General features: G+C 52.6%; 3 protein-coding genes across 5 annotated transcripts; 2 read left to right on the top strand and 1 right to left on the bottom strand.

Annotated features, from left to right (window-relative positions):
* The first annotated feature begins 2 nt into the window (after positions 1-2).
* GALR3 (galanin receptor 3) lies at positions 3-3,989 on the top strand. Of its 3 annotated transcripts, none has more exons than XM_068665877.1 (4): positions 3-139; positions 248-418; positions 498-619; positions 1,237-3,989. In XM_068665877.1, exons 1-4 carry the CDS (start codon positions 107-109, stop codon positions 2,120-2,122), a joined length of 1,212 nt encoding a protein of 403 aa, XP_068521978.1. In that variant the 5' UTR covers positions 3-106; the 3' UTR covers positions 2,123-3,989. The 3 variants fall into 3 exon arrangements, with proteins under 3 accessions (XP_068521978.1, XP_068521986.1, XP_068521970.1); XM_068665885.1 differs by having other exon boundaries at positions 63-172; positions 248-413; XM_068665869.1 differs by having other exon boundaries at positions 63-172; positions 248-619.
* A 2,863-nt stretch (positions 3,990-6,852) lies between these two features.
* On the bottom strand, positions 6,853-11,431 carry ANKRD54 (ankyrin repeat domain 54). Its single transcript, XM_068665913.1, has 8 exons — positions 11,198-11,431; positions 11,053-11,100; positions 10,038-10,136; positions 9,590-9,661; positions 9,165-9,212; positions 8,944-9,068; positions 8,561-8,668; positions 6,853-8,053 (listed from the first exon to the last, which is right to left on the bottom strand). The coding sequence occupies exons 1-8, from the start codon at positions 11,400-11,402 to the stop codon at positions 7,979-7,981; spliced, it is 780 nt and encodes a 259-aa protein (XP_068522014.1). The 5' UTR covers positions 11,403-11,431; the 3' UTR covers positions 6,853-7,978.
* Positions 11,432-11,564: 133 nt separating this feature from the next.
* On the top strand, positions 11,565-20,582 carry EIF3L (eukaryotic translation initiation factor 3 subunit L). The gene is made up of 13 exons (XM_068665832.1): positions 11,565-11,675; positions 11,776-11,824; positions 11,907-12,117; positions 12,684-12,763; positions 13,046-13,107; positions 14,007-14,076; positions 14,790-14,863; positions 15,844-16,015; positions 16,285-16,439; positions 17,165-17,335; positions 18,365-18,862; positions 19,536-19,616; positions 20,322-20,582. The coding sequence occupies exons 1-13, from the start codon at positions 11,643-11,645 to the stop codon at positions 20,358-20,360; spliced, it is 1,695 nt and encodes a 564-aa protein (XP_068521933.1). The 5' UTR covers positions 11,565-11,642; the 3' UTR covers positions 20,361-20,582.
* Positions 20,583-21,855: the final 1,273 nt, after the last annotated feature.

Genomic DNA, 21,855 nt, shown 5'->3' on the forward strand with positions numbered 1-21,855 from the left:
GCTCTGATTTGAAAGCACATTAAAGGCAACAGGGTGCTGCTACCAGGGGGTGTTCCTTCTCCGTGTCCTTGTGGCCCTGGCCAAGCCTGGTTGAACATCAGCTGGGATGAAGACTTGCCAAAGCAAGAAATCCCAAAAGGTTTAAAAGCAGCTTTGGGATTGTAGGAGGAATGTAGGTGAGTTGGTGGGAGAGGGGATGCTGTGATGGGGACGTGAATCCAGGCTGTCTCTCTGTCTCTGCTCACAGGGCCCTGCTGTCGGATGGGGAGATGCCAGGGGGCTGGAACGCCTCCTCCGACAGCCCGGAGCTGCGAGCGGCAGGGATCATCGTGCCCATCATCTTCTCCCTCATCTTCCTCCTGGGCACCGTGGGGAACGGGCTGGTGCTGGCTGTGCTGCTACGGAACGGCCAAGTGAAGTATAACACCACCAACCTCTTCATCCTCAACCTGGCCATGGCCGACCTGTGCTTCATCGTCTGCTGTGTCCCCTTCCAGGCCACCATTTACACCCTGGACGGGTGGCTCTTCGGGGCCTTTGCCTGCAAGGCCGTGCATTTTCTCATCTACCTCACCATGTACGCCAGCAGCTTCACCCTGGCTGCGGTCTCCATCGACAGGCAAGTGTCCCCTCCCCTCTCGGTCCCTCAGCTCAGGGACAATGTGTTCGCCACTCTCGAGCTAAGGGGTAAGGGAAAGACCAGTCCCTACCTTGTTGAATGTCCTGTGAAGAGCACGTAGCGTCTCCCTAGAGGCAGGGCCAGCAGATCCAGCTTCTCACTGTTCCTCCACATCTCCCCGTGCCTTCTCCCAGCACCCAGCCAAGCTCTCAGCCTGGTTACCCAGCCCTTTCCCTTTTTCACCTCAGCAGGAGGAGCGCAGGCATGCACCGAGGCTTGGTGTCCACCATATGAAACCAAGAGTGCTAAAACCCAGGGAAACCGTGCACCAGAGGAGAAACACGGAGTCCTCTGTGTCCTGCTCCTGCCCTCTTCAAGAGGCACGTTGCCTGCCCCTCCTGAGCTAGCACAGGGTGATGGAGATTCCCAGCTCCATGTTTTGGGATGATCCCATTAGCTATGTGAGCTCACCACAACCCTCCCTCGTGAAAGGTGGGGAAGAGGAGAAATGGGAGGCTGCACGGGAAAGGCTGCCTAGATGGCAGCTCCACGGGGCTGGAGGGCAATGAGATATCCCACCCACATTACGCCTGGTCTCTCCTTCCCCTCCCCGCCAGGTACCTGGCCATCCGCTACCCGCTGAAGTCCCGGGATCTCCGCACCACCCGAAACGCAGGAGTGGCCATCGTAGTGATCTGGTCGCTGTCCCTGCTCTTTGCAGGGCCTTACCTCAGTTACTACCAGATTGTCCATTACCACGGGGTGCCCATCTGCGTCCCCATCTGGGAGGACCAGCGCCGAAAGATTCTGGACATCCTCACGTTTGTCTTTGGATACCTCTTACCCGTGACTGTGGTGAGCCTGGCGTACGCCAGGACCATCAAGTTCCTGTGGACCTCTGTAGACCCCGTTGAAAGGATTTCAGAGTCCCGTAAGGCCAAGAGGAAGGTCACCAAGATGATTGTGGCTGTTGCTATCTTGTTCTGCCTCTGTTGGCTTCCCCACCATCTGGTCATCCTCTGCTTCTGGTTCGGCCACTTCCCCTTCAACAGAGCCACGTATGCCTGCCGCCTGGCTTCCCACTGCCTTTCGTACGCCAATTCCTGCCTCAACCCCATTGTCTATGCCCTCATCTCCAAGCACTTCCGAAAGCGTTTCAAGCAGGTCTTCACCTGCCTCTTCTTCCAGAACAAGAACAGGAAGAAGAAGAAGCGCGTTGGAAATCAAGTCCACGTGGTCAACGTGGGCAAAGGTTTCACCAACAGCACCGGAGGCTTCTGTGGAGGCAACACGGAGGTGACCCAAGTCCCACGGGACAACACCAGGAGGAGGGACACGGAAGGTGCCAACCATGCCAGAGCATGGACTCACCAGCTACAAGACGCCATGGCCTCTGCTCAGAAGGAACTGCTGGAGGAGGAAAGGTTGGTAACAGCCGGCAATCTCCTAGCCATGACCCCTCCGAGAAGATCTCAGGAGTGTCTGACCGTTCACTACAAATGAACGAAGCAAAGAAACCTCTTTTCCAGCCAGTGAGTGAACACTCCATTCCATAATAATGTGGGGCATTGGTATTTCTTCATCACGAGGAGTTTCATCCCTTCCTCCTGGGGCTGAGGGACCTGCTGCTCTCTGAGCAGTGATGCTACTCAGTGGGATTAGCTCCATGTGCATGGTTTACTGACTCGGCAAGACACATTTTTTCCACGTAATGACTATTTTGGTGGCACCCACGTGCACTTAGTTCGATCTTTTCTCCTCAGTGCCCCTTCCAACCTAATGGAGAGGGCTTCCAGGAGAGCGCGAGGCCTACACGAGGCGTTGGGCTGGGACATCTTCCACAACGCTCATCGCTGTGGGGCTGCTGTGGGACCCGTGTCCTCCTGGGAGCAGGACTTACCCCTGCTTTGTTCCTTGTTGGCCACCCTGCCCTGAACAGCCACAGAGGAGGCTTTGTTTGTGGTAGCAGTTGAACGACACCCCACAGGAGGGCCGAGCGTCCCTGCTCACAAAGCTGAGCTCGAGCGCTGCAGAGCTCAACAACCCCCTCCAAAATCCCACAGCCAGACCTCAGATGCCTTATCTGCAAAGCGTTAAACCTGCCACTGCGCTGTTCCAGCTCAGTATTTACAGTAAATATTGCATGCTTGCGACAGCCCTCGTTTTCCTTAATTGCAGATGGCATTTGCTTGGTGCTGTGTGGCTAATGAGTGTGTAACTTCTAGTGTGAAGCAAATCTATGCTGATAATGCCCTAAGAGCAAGTGAAAAAGAGGAAGCTTGGCAAAAAGTGTCTAGTGAGGGCAGTGACACTGCGGGACACTGCAGAGTTTCGTGCTGGAGCTGACTGTCACGGCATCAGTAGGTTTCAGAGTGAACGTGTTTGCCCTGAATGGGGTGGATGGCAATTTTTTCCTGACAGTTCACTTCTCGCTGCCCTGCTGCCCACAGCCAGCACGTGCGTGGAGCTAACCCTCCCAGCAAGGCCCCTGAGGCTGGTTTTCCAGGAGGAGACGCAGAGGCCAGGTGGTGCGGCAGACTGCAGGCTGGAAATCCGCGGGGACCGCGCTGCTCACTTCACAGCTAATTCAGACAGCGAGGGAGCCCCAGCTGGGAGAGAGGAGCCATTTACTGCCAGCCCACTGCCGAATGCCAGCATGCCAAATGCAATCGTTGGAGGCAGCACGGCCCCGTCAGTGGTGCCCCAAGCCCTGCACGGGCTGTGGAAACCCCGGTGTCCTTCCTTGCCCCTGTGTCTGGTGGGATCTTGGAGGTGCAGCTGGAGGCTGCGGTCATAGGTGAGAAAATTTTGGCTCTGTCCTTGTCCTCTGGCACTTTCAGGGGATGAGGACACCTGGCAGCAATGGGAGCTGGGGGTTTGAAGGGCTCTGGTGCGTGCAAGATGCTGCAGACCTCGCAGCAGAGCTACACCCTCCCACCCCCCCTTTATTCCTCTTCTCTTCACATCCCCTGCCTCTGCTTGCGTAAATCTTCCCTTATTGCTTTGTCCTGCCCACTCGTCAAATTCCCAGGCGACGTGGCATTTCTAACCCTCGCTGACGCTGATGTGCAGCTTGTTAGAGCTCAGCTGCAAGGACACCCCCTTCCCCGCGCTGAGGTCAACTCCGTTGCTGTGCTGGGGATTATTCTTCTTTTCCCACTTAAGTGTTTGATGTCGATTTCCACCTTTCCGTGGCCTGCTGGCATGTCACACCAGCCTCCAGGTACAAAAATCTGCATCATTTCCAGATGCAAAAGCCCATTTCGCAGCCCAAAGTGCTGGAAGGAGAAGGGAACAGTGGTCAGGTTGCTCCGATCCTGCTCCTCATGGGTTCTGCTTGCAGAGGGAGCAGACCAGGTCAGGGCTGAGTGTTGTGTATTGGGGTGAAGCCTAAATAACACGGGACAAAGAGGACGGGAGAAAACCTGCGTGAGAAGGTTAATTCAGCCCAGCAAGTCTCTGCAAGCCCAAGCTCCCATTCCTCAGCTCTCTGGGGCTGAGCCCCTGTTTTGGGGAGCACGTGAGCGGGAAGGGCAGACGCTGTGTCTGGCTTGGGGAGCTCCCATAGCCAGGAGGGAATTCCAGTCTGCCCAGTAACAGCACGCACGCTCCAACTGGTCCAGTGGCTCAAAGCTAGGGGAGAAGAAAATGTGACTTCTCCTTGATACCGCACTGGCTGTAATTAAAGCTGAAGGAGCTTGATTGCTGTTCTGCACGCAGCCTCCCCATCAGACTGATTAGCGTTCGGCGGTCTCTGCTTCCAGCTTTTCACCTTAATTAATGATTACTTGCTTATATTTTCTTCCCTACTTCTCATCACCCGGGCTGATGAGCTTGGCTTTAACCCTCTCAGGGCTGGCTGCACCTGGGCAGTGGCTGAGCGCAGCTCAGTGGGGTGGTGAGGGCAGGCTGGGCAGCTGCCTCTGCCATAAAATCAGGCAAGGGACAGCTTTGGGGTGAGGTGACAGTCGTGGACAGCATGTCCTAGTGGTTTTGTGCTGCTCCTGGTACGTGGGCCTTTCCCTGATGAGCCCGTTAGCTGTAGGAAACTCTGCTTATTTGCTTTTGGGTTTAGCCGCCTGTCTTCTGGTTCCTAATCCGTGACCAGGCTTAGCAGGCTGCCAGCTGATTATTTCAGCTCTTCTGCAAGCCACATGGTATCTTCCCCTCTCAGAGCTTTCAGAAGAAAAAAAAAAAAGAGAGAGAGAAAACAACAGATGAGTGCTATTTGCTGCATCTCCTTCATCAGCCTCCTAATCAAAACTGCTGGCTCTTCCACGGAGCCATCCCCTGGGCCCTGGGGCTCGGGGCCGCTCTCCCACACTGGCTGGGTGCAGTGCACGAGGAAAGCATCTTTCCGCCAGTACCTTTCCATGACGGAGGAGATGAAATCCAGCTTGCTCGCTGAACGAGCCGAGGAAGCAGCTGAAAGGGTGGAAGGTTTGCTGGAGATGCTTCACGGGGCTTCCTTAGCAGCACGGAGGATCATTAGCATGATGGATTTGGAAAGGTAAAAGCGGAGGCAGTAATGGTGTTCAGATGTGGGCTCGATACCCTGGAGTTTAATTATTTCAAGTGCTGAAAAGTGAAAAAGGTAGCAGCTTCCCGATGCTCACGCGTTACCGCAGCACACGCTTCGTGTTCGCTAGCATGGCTGAGTGGCTGCTTCAGAGCAAGGCCTTTTGCTTGGAAACATCCACGCGGCTTTGCTGGGAGGCTTCGTACTCCAGAGGAGCCAGATCCTCAGCCTGGCTGGTTTTGTGTCTTACAAGCACTTCACGCGGTGCTGAGGGGCTGCTGAGGTCGCTGCGGAGCCGTGCGCTGGATGGAGAGGGGAATTAATTCAAGTGCATTTGGAGGTACAGCGGTGAGGGGGGAGCAGGGCTTTGGGTCAGGTTCTGTCTGCCAGAGCCTGCTGGCAGCCTGGCGCCACGGCCCTGAGGAGGAGGATGGGCACTGCCACTCGAGGAAGGCCTGAAATGTGGTGCTTGGCAGTGTAATGCAAGGGAAAAGGGGAGATGGACTGAGATTAATGGCAAAATAAACAGCAGAGTGAAGCCCTGTGCTGTTGTTTTCATCATTACCGTAGCAGACACCTCTGTGGGAAGCTGCCACCAACCTCACACCTCCGGGCTGCGCAGGCAAATCCATGGCCAGGGTGCGAGGGCAGGGGGAAAAGCTGCTGGGTGAGGCTCAAAACGTTGTGCCAGGAGCAGAAGGAAAAGCAGATGGAGCCCGGGAGCAGCTCCCAGCACAGCGTGAAGCCACGCTCGCTTTTTCCCCCAGACCCTCTTCTTTCCCTCCCCAGCACCTGACTCCCTGCTGAGACAGAGCTGCGGAGCACAAACAGCTGACCCAACAAATGGTGTGGGGTGATTCCTCTCTTATTTTTCTCCCCGCTGGAAATCAGATCCCATTTTCTTTATCTGTTTTCACTGAAGCAGCAGCAAAGCCAGCGCTGAGGCTGCTCTTCGCTGCCTCAGCTCATTGTGCCAGCCTCCAGGGGCCCGCCAGCGCTGCCTCACCTCCCGCGGAGGCGGCAGTGCTGCGAGAGGCAAGGCAAAAACACTCCTGGGTGGCTGCAGCACCCTCACCTTTCCACTCCAAGCACAGAGCGAGGAGCACTTACGGAAAAGCTCCAGCACCAGGCAAAATGAAGGCCTGAAGAGCTTTAGACAACGAGGTCCTGAGTGCTCGGGCTAAAAGCTCAGTGCTAGATCTCCGCTAAGCGAATTCCCTGTTGGGTGGAAAGCTTTCGAGCGGCGTCTGGTTTGCAGACACCATCAGCAGCCAAGGTAACTGCAGCGATAAGAGCACCTCATCCACCCGCTCGGCGGGTAAACCTAATGGTCTCCTCAGCAACAAGGCTGTTGAGCGCAGAAGCGGTGGCGGCCGGGTGAACGTGGCCACCAAGCTGAGGTGGGAGGAAGCACGGTGGGGACAGGCAGGACACGCGGGTCACCCGCTCCTCTCGCAGGGACCTCTTGGTGAAGCCTCTGCCCTGCCCGACGTCCTCCCTAGCACCCAATTAATCCCTTCGCCCTCTCCGCAGCACAGCCGTGTACCTTGGTCTGCAAACAGACGGCTGTTTGAAGTCAAACAGTTTCGTGTTGCCGCTTCTGATTTCAATACCAGGTTCGATAGCGGCAGTTGCAGAGCCTGGCGCTGCGCCTGGGGCCTGGAACAGAGGTAAAGAGGGATGAGCCGCTCCGAAAAAAAAAGGAGCCCCAAAAAAAAGGCCAACGGGATTTTATTGAAGTTCAACATACAAAAAGGTCAGATTGTCTCCCACCCTTCCCATCCAGCATTCCCTAACCAAGTAACCTTATTCACAGTGATGGCTCCAGCCCTGCCACAACGCTGTCCTAACCGTGGCTTCCAGCACCAACGCGTGACCCCATCTAAAAGCTCTGCGTGTTCTGGTATCTCAGCTCGGAGCTCCGGCTGCCCTTTTCCTAGACAGGAGGCCAGATGTTAGAGAAAATGTTTTCCAGTAGCAGGAAACACAAAAGTCAGTTGCAGTGGGTTTGTGTCGGTTTTGATTTTTTACAGCGTGGCTGCCTAAAACCGCACTAACATTGAGTCAGCCCCTAATCCTTATCTTTGCACCGGGGCAACCCTGACCCACGAACTGCCTACCTGGGTAACTTTCACAAGTGATTCGTTAATTTAAGCATTAACTTTCAGCAGTGCTTTATAAACCATGCCCGGAGGAAGCTGTTAGTTTGCTTAAAAGCTTCGTATCCCATTCCTAACCGGCCCGATTCTCTCTGCCCTCTGTCTGCAGGCCCTGGGGACAGTCAGGATTAAGCTTGGCTGCGCGTTTCTGAAGGCGGTGTGTTTGCTCAGCTGCTACCATGCAGAATAAAGTGCATGTCATTCTCCCAGCACAAAGCCTTCTGCTGTCCGGGGCGCCCGCTTCCCACCCCCCATGCTGTTTGGTGCTGCGGTGGTGGCAGAAGATGCCTGCTGCAGGCAGCTCTGTGACGGTGGCCAGCAGCGAGCTGGGCTGGCTGGTGACTGCTCGTGGCATCAGCCACCGCCTGCGTTGAGCTGAAGTGCTTAGGACAAGGCAGAATACCTCCGAGAGGGGTATCCTATTCAGTTCCAGCCCCTCTGATCCAAAGAACGACTCTTCTTTTGTTTTTTTTTTTTCTTCTCCTAAAGTCTCAGCAGCAGAACTCTGCTGTCCAAATCCCGCTGCCTCCCCGTGAGGCAACCGTGGGGCCACGGGGACAGTCTGAGCACCAGCCAGAGCGCGGATCCGGCAGGAAGAGCCGGGGCAAAAACGTTCATTCATCAGCCTGCGAAGTCTGCGCCTTCTTCTCTGAGGCTTCTCCTCCTGGGCCAGCAGCCCCGTTACCTCTTCTCCATCTTCTGCATCTGCAGGCTGAGCGACGTGAAGCTGGCGAGGAGGTCCGTAACCTCATCCACCTGCCAGAAGAACACAGCTGGACATCAGGCAGAGGAAAGCAGCCTCAGGAGGCTGATGCTTGACCTCCAGCCCGTCTAACCAGCCCTTAAAATAGAAGTGCGTTGCTGCATTACTCAAAACTCAACAGGGAACATCATGGCCACGGCCTCTAAGCTCGAGGGCCAATCCTTTGTACCAGAAAAAAGAGAAGCAAACAAAATAAAACCAACCAAACGGGCAAAACAAAGGCACCCTGTGCGTTTGTGCTGCCTCCTGACCTTAAAACGCCTGTGCACTCGGCACATCTGGTGTCCAGCTTCTCTGCAGAGCTGCTGGACACCCTGATGCTTTCTGCATCCTGAATTCCAGCTGAAGGAGTCCCACAAGTCCCCACGTAACTCGGCCACGTCACCCAGAGCGAGCGAGAACACGTCCACAAGCCTGTCTTTAAAGCTGCCTGGCTCACGTAGCAGCTCTTGAACGCAGAAGCCACAGCGTGAGCAGGTGAGTCACCCAGCGCTGCCTACCTGCTCCTTTGTGCTGGTCATCTGTAACTTGGAGCAGAGGTCGTCCAGCTGTTCCTTCTGCTCATGCCTCCCCAGGCGGTCCAGGTATTCCCGCAACATCTGAATGATCTGAAACGCACGGGCAGAAGAGGCGAACATCAGACAGCCCCGTCAGGCTGGGACGTTTTTGCAGGAAGAAGTTGAAATTTTACAATTCAGAGCAGCGGGTGGAAAAAGGAAGGTCTCCGGAAACGGAAGGAAAAAGCCAAACTCTCCCCAGAGCAGCTAAAAGACTAGAAAAAGACTTTTGACTTTAAAACAGCTGTTCAATATGTGAGCTATAGCACGCAGGAGGCTGCCAGCGGCTGCAGCACCTCACAGGGACGTGGGAGCATTTCCTTTACCTGTTTCACTTCGAGGCGAACGGCCTCCAGGCTGTGGGAGAGCCCTTCCTGCAGGATGTTGAGCTTGGATTTAGCGAGGTGCAGCGGGGTTCTGCCAGCCCGATCCAAGGCGTCGACTCTGGCCCCTGCAGGAGCAAGGAGAGAAAGCGAGGGCTGTCTTAAAGACTGGGGAACGCCAGCAAGGCAGGGGGAGGCTGTAACTGTTCGAGAGGAAACGTTACCTCCGCGCAGCAGCGTGGTGATGACGGGAACGTGGTTGGTGCAGGCAGCTGGGGAGGGAAAACACAGGACACACAGCTCAGAGGTAGCAGCAAACAGCAAGATTTCTGCTCAGGTGTGCAGCTCGCCACTTTCCCGAGGCTCTTTGCCATGAGAAAGGGCCCCACTGTTAAGTGTCATCCCATGCTCAAGCCTGGGTGCTCTCTCTGGGACAAATCTTGGGGCCAGCAGAGGCAGGGGAATGGATTTTCTCTAAATCCAACCCGACGCCCTCATGAGGGATGAGGGGATTGAAAAGAATCCCTCTGAAGTTCTTCAAGCTGGGGATGCGTGCCGTGATGCACAGGAAAGAAGATGCAAAGGAAAAAGAGCAATGCAGAGCTCACCTCACCTCCCCGCACGCAGAGCTGAGCTGTGTGGCACTTACCCAGGTGTAAGGGAGTGTTCCCCAGCCCGTCCCTCTGGTTTGGGTCAGCGCCGTGGTCCAGAAGCAGTTGCACTGGAAGCAGTGACACAGAGCGATGTCAGTCCCTTCCCTCCGCCCCGCTGACTGCACCTCGCTGCTGAAAGAAGCCTCGTTTGGCAGCACACGGCGTGCCACCGCTCCGCAGCTGCGTTAGGGGTGCTTCTCTCAGCTCGCCAGCTCCCTCACTCCCAGAGAAGAAGGACTGGGGCTAAGGACATCCTACAACCAGCACAGCCCCACAGCTGGGAGCTGCTGCTGCTCCCACCCCAGCTACTAGGAGGACTGCAAGTCCCAGAGCTGGAATTCAGCTGGCAGCTGTGCCATAAAACAGGCAGAATCGGCAATTTCCGTTATGTGCTGCATCAAAAGGAAGAACACCCCCCTCCCAAAGCGCCCCCTCCCCACTCACCGATGTGGTCGTTGCCGTTGCAGGAGGCGAAGTGCAGGGCTGTCCGGCCTTTGTCGTCCGCGGCGCAGGGGTCGGCTCCATCCTCCAGGAGTTGCTGCACTGACAGCGCCAAGGAGGAGGAGGTAAGTTGCAGGGGCACCCGATCACAAAGGGGTGACGCCACCCGCTCCTCTGCAGCTAAATGTGGACTTTGCACGCCGTGAGCCAGCTCCAGCAAGCATCCAGGCTCAGCAGAACCAGCAACACGCCCTCCATCCCTTGTTACAGCCTTCGTCAGCTCCCAAAACCGCCTTAAAAGCCAAGTCAACGGCTGTAATGGCTAACGCTCAAGATCCACCTAGCCAAATATTCAGGCTCCAAGAACAATCAGCAACAAATGGAGTATACAAAGATGCCAAGGATGCCAGGCTAGCTCTCACAGCCTTGAGTCATCTGTATCTCAGGTGCTTCCCAAGCCAGAAATAGCAACGTGTGGTCAGCAGCCCTCCACGGGCTGTTCACGGATTTCTGCAGTCGTGTTTTGCGTCTGCATGAACTCTGCCCATCGGCGTGGACCCGCGATGGGAAGTTTCACAGTGTAACCCCGCCCAGCGAGGAAAAACTACCTCTCCACATCTGTTTTGAACAGGTCACTTCCTGGGTTCACCTGCAGCTCCTGGTTTTTGCCCTAGGAGTGGCGGTACGAATATATTGCTAAGAGATGTATGGAAGTGAGCTAACGAACAGCCCCAGCAGCTTTATCATCAGCTCCTTGCGGTTGTTCCCCTCGCTCTTCCACCCAGCAGAGCTGCCTGCTTTTCCTCGAGCTGTGGGAACACCGCAGGATTATAAAGAGGGGTATCCACGTATCAAACACAGGCACAGAATGAAACAAACAGGATTTTCATGCAGCCTGACCCTTTCAGCCTCCATTTTGACCTGCTGACTGAACCCAAGCCGCATCCCTCCAGCCCTGACAGCGCTTGCAGCTGCCTGTACCCATCCCTTTGTGGCACCTTTTACACCGCCGCCTCACCTGTATCCAAATCGTTCCCGTTGGCGGCTTCCCGCAGCCTCTTCAGCGCTGTGGAGAGAAGCCGGCCGTTACCCTGCAGGCCCAATTGGGGAGGGGGGGTGCTGAGGGTCGTGTCCCCCCCCCCAGCCCGGCCTCCCCCCCTCACCGTGGCTCTCCTTGCCCGTAGGCCCCAGGCGGCGGTGCAGGCGGGCAGCCCTGCGCAGGCGGCGGGCCGGGATCTTGCCGGCGGGTTCATCCCGCTGCCACAGGACGTGCAGGCAGCCCAGCGGGCCGCCCCCCGCCGCCGCCATGGCCGGGCCTGGCCCCGCTGCCGGCCCTGAGGCGCCGCCGCCGCCGCCGCCCTCCTCCATCGCCTCACGGGCCGCCGAGGGGCGGGACTAGCGCGTTGCCATGGCAACGGCGCGGCTCGACCAATCGGAGGCGCGGCAGCGGGGAGGCGGGAGCTGCGGGGGGATGATGGGCAGGTGGCGCATCCAATCAGAGAGGAAAGATTGAAGACGGGCAGTTGGCTCAACCAATCGGAGCGCGCGCTGCCTGTCGCCTCAGCCGGGCTGCGCGGCCTTGTCGCTCCTTCCTGCCGCGCCGCCAACATGGCCTACCCGGGGGAGGACTACGACAACGATGTGAGGGGGCTGGGGGGGGGCCGAATCCGAATCCGAATCCGGATTGAGATTAGGATTGGGTTTGGGATTCTAATCCGGATCCGTAACCTCTCTCCCGCAGGCCGCCTACGACCCGTACGCCTACTCGGCCGACTACGACCTGCACACGGGTGGGTACGGGGCTGGGGGGGGGTGCAGGCCCTGGGGGGGGTCCCCACAGCTCCCCCTGACCGCGCTCTGTGCCCCTCGCAGGGGACCCGAAGCAGGACCTGGCCTACGAGCGGCAGTACGAGCAGCAGACCTACCAGGTGATCCCCGAGGTGATCAAGAACTTCATCCAGTACTTCCACAAGACCGTGTCGGATCTCATCGACCAGAAGGTGTACGAGCTGCAGGCCAGCCGCGTCTCCAGCGATGTCATCGACCAGAAGGTCTACGAGATACAGGATATCTACGAGAACAGGTACAGCCCGGCTGGATCGGCCCCACAAACGGGGTCAAATCACTCCCAGCTTGTAAAAGGAGTCGCTAATGGTCTTGTTCCAGCTCTAGGTTTTCTCTAAAATACAGCCTGCAGTTTAATTTCAATTGGAAAAACAAAACAAAAGCATATTTCTAGGCTAATAGTTTAACGTAACCCTCTGTGAGCTGTGACCTGTCCAAAAGAACAGACAGGTCCCAGGGGATGTTGGCAGCAAAACGTGAGCCCAGCAGTGCCAGTTTGTAGAAAGCAGAGAGGTATAATCACATCCATTCTCTACAGGTGCTACCGTTTGTGTCCATACCTGCGTTATTTTACCACAAAGAGAATGTAAAAGTAACACGTGCAACTGTTCCACACTTTAGGGACAAACTAAAGATTTTAATTGCTCTGTTTGCCTTTCTTCTTTGCTTCAAAACTGGTCTTAATAAAGAGGGTTGTTGCTCTACTTCCCATCAAGTCGAAGCCTTCTGTATTGTGAACTCTTAACTCCCGCTCTCTGGTACTGCTAATCAGTTTCTCATGCCGTGTGTGTGTCTATCTTTCAGCTGGACAAAGCTGACAGAAAGGTTTTTCAAGAACACCCCATGGCCAGAGGCGGAGGCCATTGCCCCCCAGGTTGGAAATGGTGAGCATTTCTTCCTCTTTCCTTATCAGAGAGCTAAGGAACTCCATCACTTCTGATTTGTTAGCGAGCTGGAGCATGCTGTCACTGATTTCTGAGTCACTCATCTTCTCTCACTGTGGCAGCTCCATCAGTAGATGCCTGTCAGGAGGTCAAAACTGAACATAATTTCCTCTTTTGCCTCTCTTTATTGCTGTGCCAGTACGAGCATCACCAGCATCTCTGAGAGTTCCAGTTGCTTGAGCCTCGTGGTTTGCTAACGTTCAGTTCTCTCACCGTTTACAGATGCAGTTTTCCTCATCCTGTACAAGGAGCTGTATTACAGGCACATCTATGCCAAAGTCAGCGTGAGTATTTGCCCCGTGTCTTCCTTTGGGTTGTCCGCTGGCTTCTCTGGGCCAGAAAACTCACCCAGTGTTGGTGAGTTAGGGAAGAAGGAGCTGCTGGGAGGGAGCTGAGTTTTCTTCTGGATAGAGCTGTAAATACAAGACTTACAGATCGGTTTGTTTTGCGTGTTCCTTTGTGGCTCTTAATTTGTTCTTCAGATTAGCGGGTGGGTGAGAGTGGGTGTCACAGGAGAAGGCCACATTGTTTGTGGCTAAAATACTGCGTGGGGTCAGAGTGCCTAGTGGAGAGGGAAATACAGGCACTAAAGAGGAGAAGGAAAGAGAAGAAATAATAATCTATAGAAAAACACTTTTTTTTCCCTCTTAAAAAGGCCAATTTGAAGTCAATGGGAAAATCAGAGTAGTTCTTGGTTGTTTAAGGAAAGAAACCAAGCAGGTATATGACTTAGAAGGTAGATGAATAATAGCTGTAGCTTTGATGGGGACCAGAGGGTGGAGAAATGGGAACTTAAAACGGTTGCTTTATTAACCCACGTTCAAGGCTTGCTTTAACAGGAGAGGCAGGTTTCTTGAGTTGCGCGGTAAGAGGTTCTCAAACTGCCCATGGGTGTCTACAGGTGAAGCAAGGAAGATGGCTCTAGGAAGAGTGATTCCCTGCTGTGGTCATTGGTCTTTCAAAAACGCTTAAAATTATTGTCTAGGGTCCAAGGTCTTTCGTGAAGGGAGAAGGACAAGAAGCTGTGGAAAGTAATATGAAATCTGGTAGAAAATTGGCTCTAACATCACCAAATTAAACTCTCTACTGCTGTGACCATTGACTGTCCTTCCTACTTTGTTGCCTATAAATCCAGTCCTGCTGTGCTTCAAACTAAACAGGCTGAGCTGCCTTCTCATTGCAGGGGGGCCCCACTCTGGAGCAGAGATTTGAGTCTTACTACAACTACTGCAATCTCTTCAACTACATCCTGAGTGAGTTGCTGCAATTCTGTTTTGCTTCGTGTGCTTTGGAGAGAAAGAATGGCTGGAGAGGATAAAGCTGGAGAAAGGGAGAAAAACTGGAAGATGCTTGCTTATAGATTGTGTAGAGAAGAGTAGTCCGTGAGCTTTCCATAAATTTAAATTTATTGAACTTTACATCCAGGAACTTTAAACCACAAAAAGCCCAAAGTTGACAGTGCTTTTTGAAATGTTCTAAAGGGAGAAAAGAGAAAGAAAGAAAATCAAAACAAAACTTACCTAGTTTTCCATCTTCCTTGAATTTTCGCTTACAGCTTAAATTTGCCTTTAAGGTAAAGTAAAGGTAAGCTAGGAGACTGCAGCAGCACTTCACAGCTCTTTACCGTTGTTGACTCCACTTGGGATAAATTTAAATGTTTGTGACTTCCTGCCAGGTGTCTTGCAGAGAAAGTGGCTGGGATAAACCCCTAGAATTTGTGTGCAGTTTCTGAGAATTGCTGCTGAGCAGTCACGCTCTAGACATTAGCCCTATATATACTCGTGTTCTTTAAAAATAAGGGCAGCTGAGGCAGCCAGAGTTACGCAGTTCCTTGCTGGAAACTTCATTCACCTGTTCCTGTATTTCCCAGCTTAGAAAAATTCTCAGTTCTGTCTGTTCCTCCAGTTCTGCCACCGCTCTTGCTCGAGGTGTTAATTTCTCATCTGTTACTAACGATCTTTTGCAGATGCTGATGGTCCTGCTCCTCTGGAGCTGCCCAACCAGTGGCTCTGGGATATCATCGATGAATTCATATACCAGGTACGTGACCCTGAGACCGCGCCATTATGGGGTGGCCTTGCCTCGATGAGCACTATTAAATTTTCCCTCTTCCTCTCTGTCATTCTCATATCTAGGGTATCATTGCAGGTCAAACGACTTCGGTGAGCGCTGTTATTCGTGCGACACTGAGTAGATGAAATAGTTGTAAATATACAGGTTTCTAAGCTACCAGGAGCCATTTAGGGAGTCTGAACTTCTATTGATATTTCTGTTTCAGTTGTTGCGTTATTTTTTTTTGGTGGTGGTGTTATTTTTTTTCCTCATTTGGTTTGGTTTTTTTTTTTTTTTTTACAGCTTCATTTTTGCCCGGTTTATACAAAGCCTGACTGAAATCTGCTGCTGTAACCACAAAGACTTTATTAACTTGTTCATACTAGTTCTGTTGTTCCGTGGTTTTACTTTAGCTTTGTATTTGGTAGTTTGCAGGGCCTTTATGCATGCACTGAGAGATTACTGACCTTATTTTAAATCTGTGGTCTAAGATCTTGATGTCAGGAAACATTTTTATGCTTATTGTTCGGAGTGCAGTAATTCAGATCTCAAATACTATTCATTTTTCTCTACAGACTCCTTTCTGTGTGACTTAATATTGTAGAGGTGCTTGAAATTCTTATTCTATTCACATCTTATGACTTGGTCGTTCTTTTTGTTACTTCTTTAGTCAGCAGATTTGTGCTTAGTTGCCTGTCCTAACTGTCTAAGAGATCGTTCACTTGGTTGTGTTTTCTGGCCTTTTTCCTCAGCTTGCCTCTGCACAGTACCAGATTTTTCTGTAGGTCTTTTAATGGTGGTGCAATTTGCCGTTTTATCTTCTAGGTGGTCTCAAATTAAATTCTTCTTTTCCGTGGGACTTGTAGTTTGTCATACTGCATTTGTGTTACCAACTCAAGAGCATACTGCACTTAGATGATCGTCTCCAGACTAGCCCCTCAACATCCAATCTGTTTTTTCACCCACAGTTCCAGTCTTTCAGCCAGTACCGCTGCAAGACAGCCAAGAAGTCTGAAGAGGAAATCGATTTCCTTCGTTCCAATCCCAAGATCTGGAACGTCCACAGCGTCCTTAACGTGCTGCACTCCCTGGTGGACAAATCCAACATCAACCGACAGCTGGAGGTGTACACAAGTGGAGGTGAGCTAGCTGGGTGATGCCAAGCAAGGTTGGTGTCTCTGCTGCCTTGCTTTGGTTCGACCAAGCTCTGTTCTCTTTGTATGGGAGCTGGATCGAACCCTTTGTCATCAGATGGATTAATTTTGAAGAGGTTCTCATGTTCTCATAGGCCTTATATGAGAAATGAGTACACCGGAGGTCTTGCTCCTTTATTTGTAAGCACAGAGGTGTGAAAAGGAGAGCTCGTTCCCTCGGAGGGACAGCATAATGGTTCCTTTTTTTGTTCCTAGGTGATCCTGAAAGCGTGGCTGGTGAATATGGTCGCCACTCCCTCTACAAGATGCTGGGCTATTTCAGCCTGGTTGGGCTGCTGCGCCTGCACTCCCTGCTGGGGGATTACTACCAAGCGATCAAGGTTCTGGAGAACATTGAGCTCAACAAGAAGGTAACGAGGCAGCAAACCCTCCGCTGCCCTTTTCCAAATGCTTCTCTTAAGACGGGCTCCTGAAAAATTGCCATAATTGATCCTGTAGCTGAGGAAGAGCTTGGTGGTGTTGTCGGGAGTTTGTTTATAGCTGGAAGAAACGTCTAGTTCCACGCTTGTGTGTGCTGAGCACAGCTGGAGCTTTGGCAGCAAATCAAGCCATATGATAATGGCTGCTGCTGTTGGAGCACATACGCCCGATTCTTTAGGAGGTTTGTTTGTGTTGTGCAAGGCAGCGTCGTTATGGGGAATATTAATTGAGCTGTAAGTGGTAGCACAGTGCTAACAGGAGACATTGCTCCCACCTTGGTTTATGGCTCATTCCTCTTCTTTTTGACTCTTCTTGTTCTCACTGTGCCCACTCCCACCCTGCATGTGTTTGCTCTGGAATTGGGTGTTACTTGTGACAACAGCAGCTAAAAAAAAGTCCCTCTGCAACACGGGCTTGGTCCAAGGCTTGGCAGGAAACAGCAAGAATGGGAGCTGAGCGAAGCAGTACTAGGCACAGGGCGAGGGTCTTCTGCTTGCAGGAAGCCGTGGAAAACATAGGGGGTGGGATAATCTAACAAGCAGTGAGGAAGCCAATGCAGGGACGGGTGTGAGGTGAGGTTTCCTACAATATTTTCTGTAATTGTTGGGGTCAGAGGTGGTTGTCACCCCTCTAATGGTTCATCCATCCTTCTCAGAGCATGTACTCCCGGGTGCCTGAGTGCCAGGTGACCACCTATTACTACGTGGGCTTCGCCTACCTCATGATGCGGCGTTACCAGGACGCCATCCGCGTCTTCGCCAACATCCTCCTCTACATCCAGAGGACCAAGAGCATGTTTCAGAGGACGACCTACAAGTACGAGATGGTAAGAGAGTGGGTCCAGGCTTCCCAAAAGAAAATGCTGCTGTCTTCTTTCCTGTCCCTCCTCTGTCACCCGATAACCCATGTCTAATAATCCAGCTTTATTTTCTAAACTGATGGTGACTGGAGAGCCTTTGACCTCCTTTGCCATTTGTCCCAGTATTTTATTTTATTTTATTTTCCCAGTGTTACTGGTTCCTTTAGCTGCTCGCTGTGCAGTTGCCCCTGTTCCACCTGCATTTGTCCTGTGGGCAGTGTTGTTAATGAATGTCAGCTGCTAATGATATTCTACCAAAGCTCCTTAAAGCTCAGTCCTGTTCAGTCCCGTGTTTCAGGCTACGTCTGTTATCAGATACATTTCTGTTATCAGATACATTTCTGTTATCAGATAGTCCTATGCAAATTGGTTAAACTCATCGTGGCTAAAACAAAGCTTCTGTCTTTCTCCACCTAAGCAGCCTCTGATGCTTTTTTTTTTTTTTTTAACTACCCTGCTGCTATTCTCTCCTCTTCATCCTTATGATTCATTTACAACTCCTCGTGTAGCCAAATCAGGCAGTTCCTATTTCCGTGGCACTTCAGAAACTTGGCGTGTTAAGTTTTAGCCACGTAACTGCTTCATCCCTCACTCATAGGAATTTTCCTTCTCCCTCTTTTCTTCCTTGATAACAATCCCCTGCCAGTCTGTGTAGGAGATGACTTAAACTCTTTTCCTTTCCTGTCCCTACTCCTCTGCACTTCCTTGCACCAAAGCAATCAGACCTGCTTCTGGCCATCCAATCTCTGTGTGGCTGTGGCTACATTCACCCCTCTGGGCTTTCCTCTTGTCATTTCCCCTTTTTCGTTGACGATAGCCTTGATTCATCTGCTTTGCCCAGAAGCCCTTCTCCTTGCTGCTGTTCCCCTTGAGCTTTAGGGCCAGCAGTGCTCTGGGTGAAGGGTCTGTCTCTGAAAAACACATCTCCCACTTCTCTCCTGCGCCATAAACCCCGAAGCCCACCCCCAGGCTAACTGGTTCTCCTCTCGGCCCCAGATTAACAAGCAGAACGAGCAGATGCACGCGCTCCTCGCCATCGCCCTCACCATGTACCCCATGCGCATAGACGAGAGCATCCACCTGCAGCTGCGAGAGAAGTACGGCGATAAGATGCTGCGCATGCAGAAGGGGGACGCGCAGGTCTACGAGGAGCTCTTCAGTTACGCTTGCCCCAAGTTCCTCTCCCCCGTGGTGCCCAACTATGACAACGTGCACCCGAACTACCACAAGGAGCCCTTCCTGCAGCAGCTCAAGGTCTTTGCCGACGAGGTTCAGCAGCAGGCTCAGCTCTCCACCATCCGTAGCTTCCTCAAGCTCTATACCACCATGCCCGTGGCCAAGCTGGCTGGCTTCTTGGACCTGACGGAACAGGAGTTTCGCATCCAGCTGCTTGTCTTCAAGCACAAGATGAAGAACTTGGTTTGGACCAGCGGCATTTCTGCGCTGGATGGGGAGTTCCAGTCCGCCTCTGAGGTCGACTTCTATATCGACAAGGTTGGTATCTGCCCCTCACTGCCTGTTCCTTCGCCCAGCAAATTTTGGCAGCACCAGGTTTTGCTCCAGCCTGTGGGAAACATCCCCACGCCACGTGATGGGCTGCCCATGATGGAGCTGTAGCCACGCTTAGTGCTGGTGGATGAACAGTGACAGGGTATTGCAGGCAGCGTTGGCAGTTATCACACCCAGGAGAAAAAGGCCCTAAATGTCTTCTCCAGGACAGAGTGAAACATTTGTCGGGGTTCTCAGGGGGTGGTAGCTGGGTGACAGCGCTGTCAGCATCAGATGAGGTTAGCAGGTTTGTAGGCGTGTCCCCTGTGTCTCTCCTTTGCTTGTCACGTTCCAGTTCTGGTTAGATCCACTTCTAGCTGCTGGCGGAGGGAAGCAGAGCGTGAATTGGGGTTGGGGCTGTCAAACTGCTGCTAAGAGAGCTGAAAATATGCAGAGGGTGCAAATACAAGGCAAGTTTGGGACGCATCTCAGGCAAGGGTAAAGGGAAGGCAGTCCCCAGGGAACAACGCTTGCTGTGGGACTAGCACAGGTCAGGTGTGTGTGCGGTGCTCAACTGGGGCTGGAGTCGAGCCCCTTTCGTTGCCCCTCCTGTCCGGCAGTGCCTGCTGCTCCCTGCCAGCACAGTCCTTTTCCTGACTTCCTGCTCTTCCTTCCCCAGGACATGATCCACATCGCAGACACAAAGGTTGCTCGGCGCTATGGGGACTTCTTCATCCGCCAGATCCACAAGTTTGAGGAGGTGAGGCCAGACAGGAAAAACTGCGTTAGCTCTGTGGGAATAGTAGGGAAAGGTTTGGGCTCTGCAGAGCCTGATGAAGGAGTACTTTGTGTGTGTGTGACAGCTGTGCTGCGCCTTGCTGGGCAAGGGCAAGTGGTTTGAGCAGCAGCTGCTCACTTTGGAGGTTCTTACTTCTGTATGTTCTCGTGTAAGAAGTTCTCATCCAGTCAAGCCACACCGAAAAGGAGAATTTTACTTTCTAATGCTGCGGACTGCGTTGTCCCTAGACAGTGTGGTGTTCCTCACACCTCTACCCTCATAACTGAGGCTCCAGAAAGCATCCTGAAAGACTTGACAGGCGGTGACGTGCTGTCACTGCTCCGCTCTCCCAGCAGAGGCTGCTGTGGGGTCGGAAACTTTGGCAGCAAAATCCCGAGACAGGGGGGATGTGAGCAGTACGTGGCTGAGGGTTACCCTGTTAAGATACCATTTCCAGAACTTTGCAGCCTCTCTTCTCCCCAGATCTCCCTCTGCTGTCTTGGAGAGGAGAAGGAGGAGGGAGTTCCTCTAATTCTGTTCCACACACTGCCTGCAGCTGCAGGAGAGCTGTTTTTGCAGTGATTTACAGAGGAAGGAGTAGAGCCCCTGGATTAAGGCTGCTAAGGAGATCAGTAGCATGTGTCGATCCCTCTGTATTCTTCTGACCTTTGCTTTTTCTAATTCCAGCTGAACCGAACCTTGAAGAAGATGGGCCAGAGACCCTGAAGCTTCTGTGGATGCAACAATCGGCCTGAGCAGAGAAGTGGGTGGGAGAGATTATTCTCTTTGCCGTGAGGGAGGGGAGCCCAGGGTTCTGGCATTTCTGGAATCCTCTGTGGCTCAAAAGGTTTTTGTACTTTAAATAAGCAGACTCATTTGGCTCAAACCATCCTATGAAGGACGAGACATCTAATAAAGGAGTGGAATTTTCCCGGTGAGCATTCAGTATTTGCTATTCTCTTTCTTTTTTTGTCTCCCCTTCACGTAAGAACATAATTGCATCCGGAGCTATGGGCAGCCACTGCTGGCTTGTGCCGTCTGTGGCTGATTCTGTAGCAGGTAACTGGGAACAGCTCTACGAGGTGCTGCACGCAGCGAACAGGGAAGGCTGCAGGAGTGGTGAACAGGGCGAAAAGGAGCTGTTCCACAGCATTTCCACAGGATATGGAAAAAGTCGCAAGCTAATATTATTCCTTTCAGCTGTTGTTCCACGTCGGATAAACCCAAGTCGTGGTTGTTTTCCTAGAAGGTTGCCTCTTTGCCTTCCCACCCGTCTTTTTTTTTTTGGCTCTTAAGAAGTAGAAATGCTCCCAAGTGAATCAACATGTTTTTAAAGGAAGGGGAGGATATTTTTAAACGTTCAGCCGATATTAACTTTGGTCATCTGATGAGATGTCCTTGCTGGAGGCTGTGTTTTATTTCAGCACAAGCAATGCCCAAGTCCTGGCCCTTAATTTAATGGAGTTCATTTTCCCCAGAAAATTGCCCGAGGGCATTCGATTTGTTAAAACCTTTTAAATGCTTTGATCTTCAAATGTTTTTGTAGCTCTCCCTCCAGCCACCTTGCATTCTTCCAGGCAGACTTGCAGTGCCTTGAAAGAGCAGCTGAAAGCTAGCCCTGTAAAGGGGAAGCAAGGACCTATAAATATTGGGGAAGAGAAAAGGATGCAAAGAATGAATTGCATCTCCTCAACCCGCCACACCCTGTCTCCCCGCTCTCCTTTTGCAGGCTGCCTTTAATAGTTTTGTGTTTGAGTGGAAACAACAGGTGCAAAAGAAAAAAAAATCTGCGTGTGTAATGGGAAAGCTACACAAAGCACGCTTCGTGTACCCCCTCTGCCTCCTGGGACCCCTCCCTTTCATTCCTTTCCACTGAGAGAGGGTCCTGGCAGCCCAGCGTGGCTTCATGTGGGATTCTGTGTGCAAGTCAGGAATAATAAGCCTTTGTTGGGCTACACGCTGTGTTCAAACGAGGGTCAAGTTTCTACTGTCCTGGATAACTTCAAAAGTTGTGTTCCCCATCACAAAGTCCTGTAACTCAAGCAGGCAGGGCACAGGCAGCAAGGTTTACGTGGGTAACTCCTGCTGGTGTTGTGCTTTCTCGGAGCTTACACCTGGTTTTGAAGGGTTGGGGGCAACCAAGCCATGAAATGGAAGGGCTGAGATGCTGCTGCACTGCAGCAAAACAGGAGCTGGCTGGTGTTCCAAGAGAATCTGGTCC

Source organism: Anas acuta, chromosome 1 (genome assembly GCF_963932015.1).
Source record: "Anas acuta chromosome 1, bAnaAcu1.1, whole genome shotgun sequence".
Taxonomy (NCBI): domain Eukaryota; kingdom Metazoa; phylum Chordata; class Aves; order Anseriformes; family Anatidae; genus Anas; species Anas acuta.

What these genes read in the sequence shown, in the direction of transcription:
- GALR3 (XM_068665869.1), top strand. An exon ending in GCTGCGGTCTCCATCGACAG is followed by an intron (nt 620 to 1,236) that starts GCAAGTGTCCCC and finishes CCTCCCCGCCAG; the next exon opens with GTACCTGGCCATCCGCTACC.
- ANKRD54 (XM_068665913.1), bottom strand. Translation starts at nt 11,402, where the DNA reads ATGGAGGAGGGCGGCGGCGGCGGCGGCGCCTCAGGGCCGGCAGCGGGG. An exon ending in CGGGAACGATTTGGATACAG is followed by an intron (nt 10,137 to 11,052) that starts GTGAGGCGGCGG and finishes TGGCGCTGTCAG; the next exon opens with TGCAGCAACTCCTGGAGGAT. An exon ending in CACCACGCTGCTGCGCGGAG is followed by an intron (nt 9,069 to 9,164) that starts GTAACGTTTCCT and finishes TTGCTCCTGCAG; the next exon opens with GGGCCAGAGTCGACGCCTTG.
- EIF3L (XM_068665832.1), top strand. Translation starts at nt 11,643, where the DNA reads ATGGCCTACCCGGGGGAGGACTACGACAACGAT. An exon ending in CAGGATATCTACGAGAACAG is followed by an intron (nt 12,118 to 12,683) that starts GTACAGCCCGGC and finishes TCTATCTTTCAG; the next exon opens with CTGGACAAAGCTGACAGAAA. An exon ending in CGACCTACAAGTACGAGATG is followed by an intron (nt 17,336 to 18,364) that starts GTAAGAGAGTGG and finishes TCTCGGCCCCAG; the next exon opens with ATTAACAAGCAGAACGAGCA.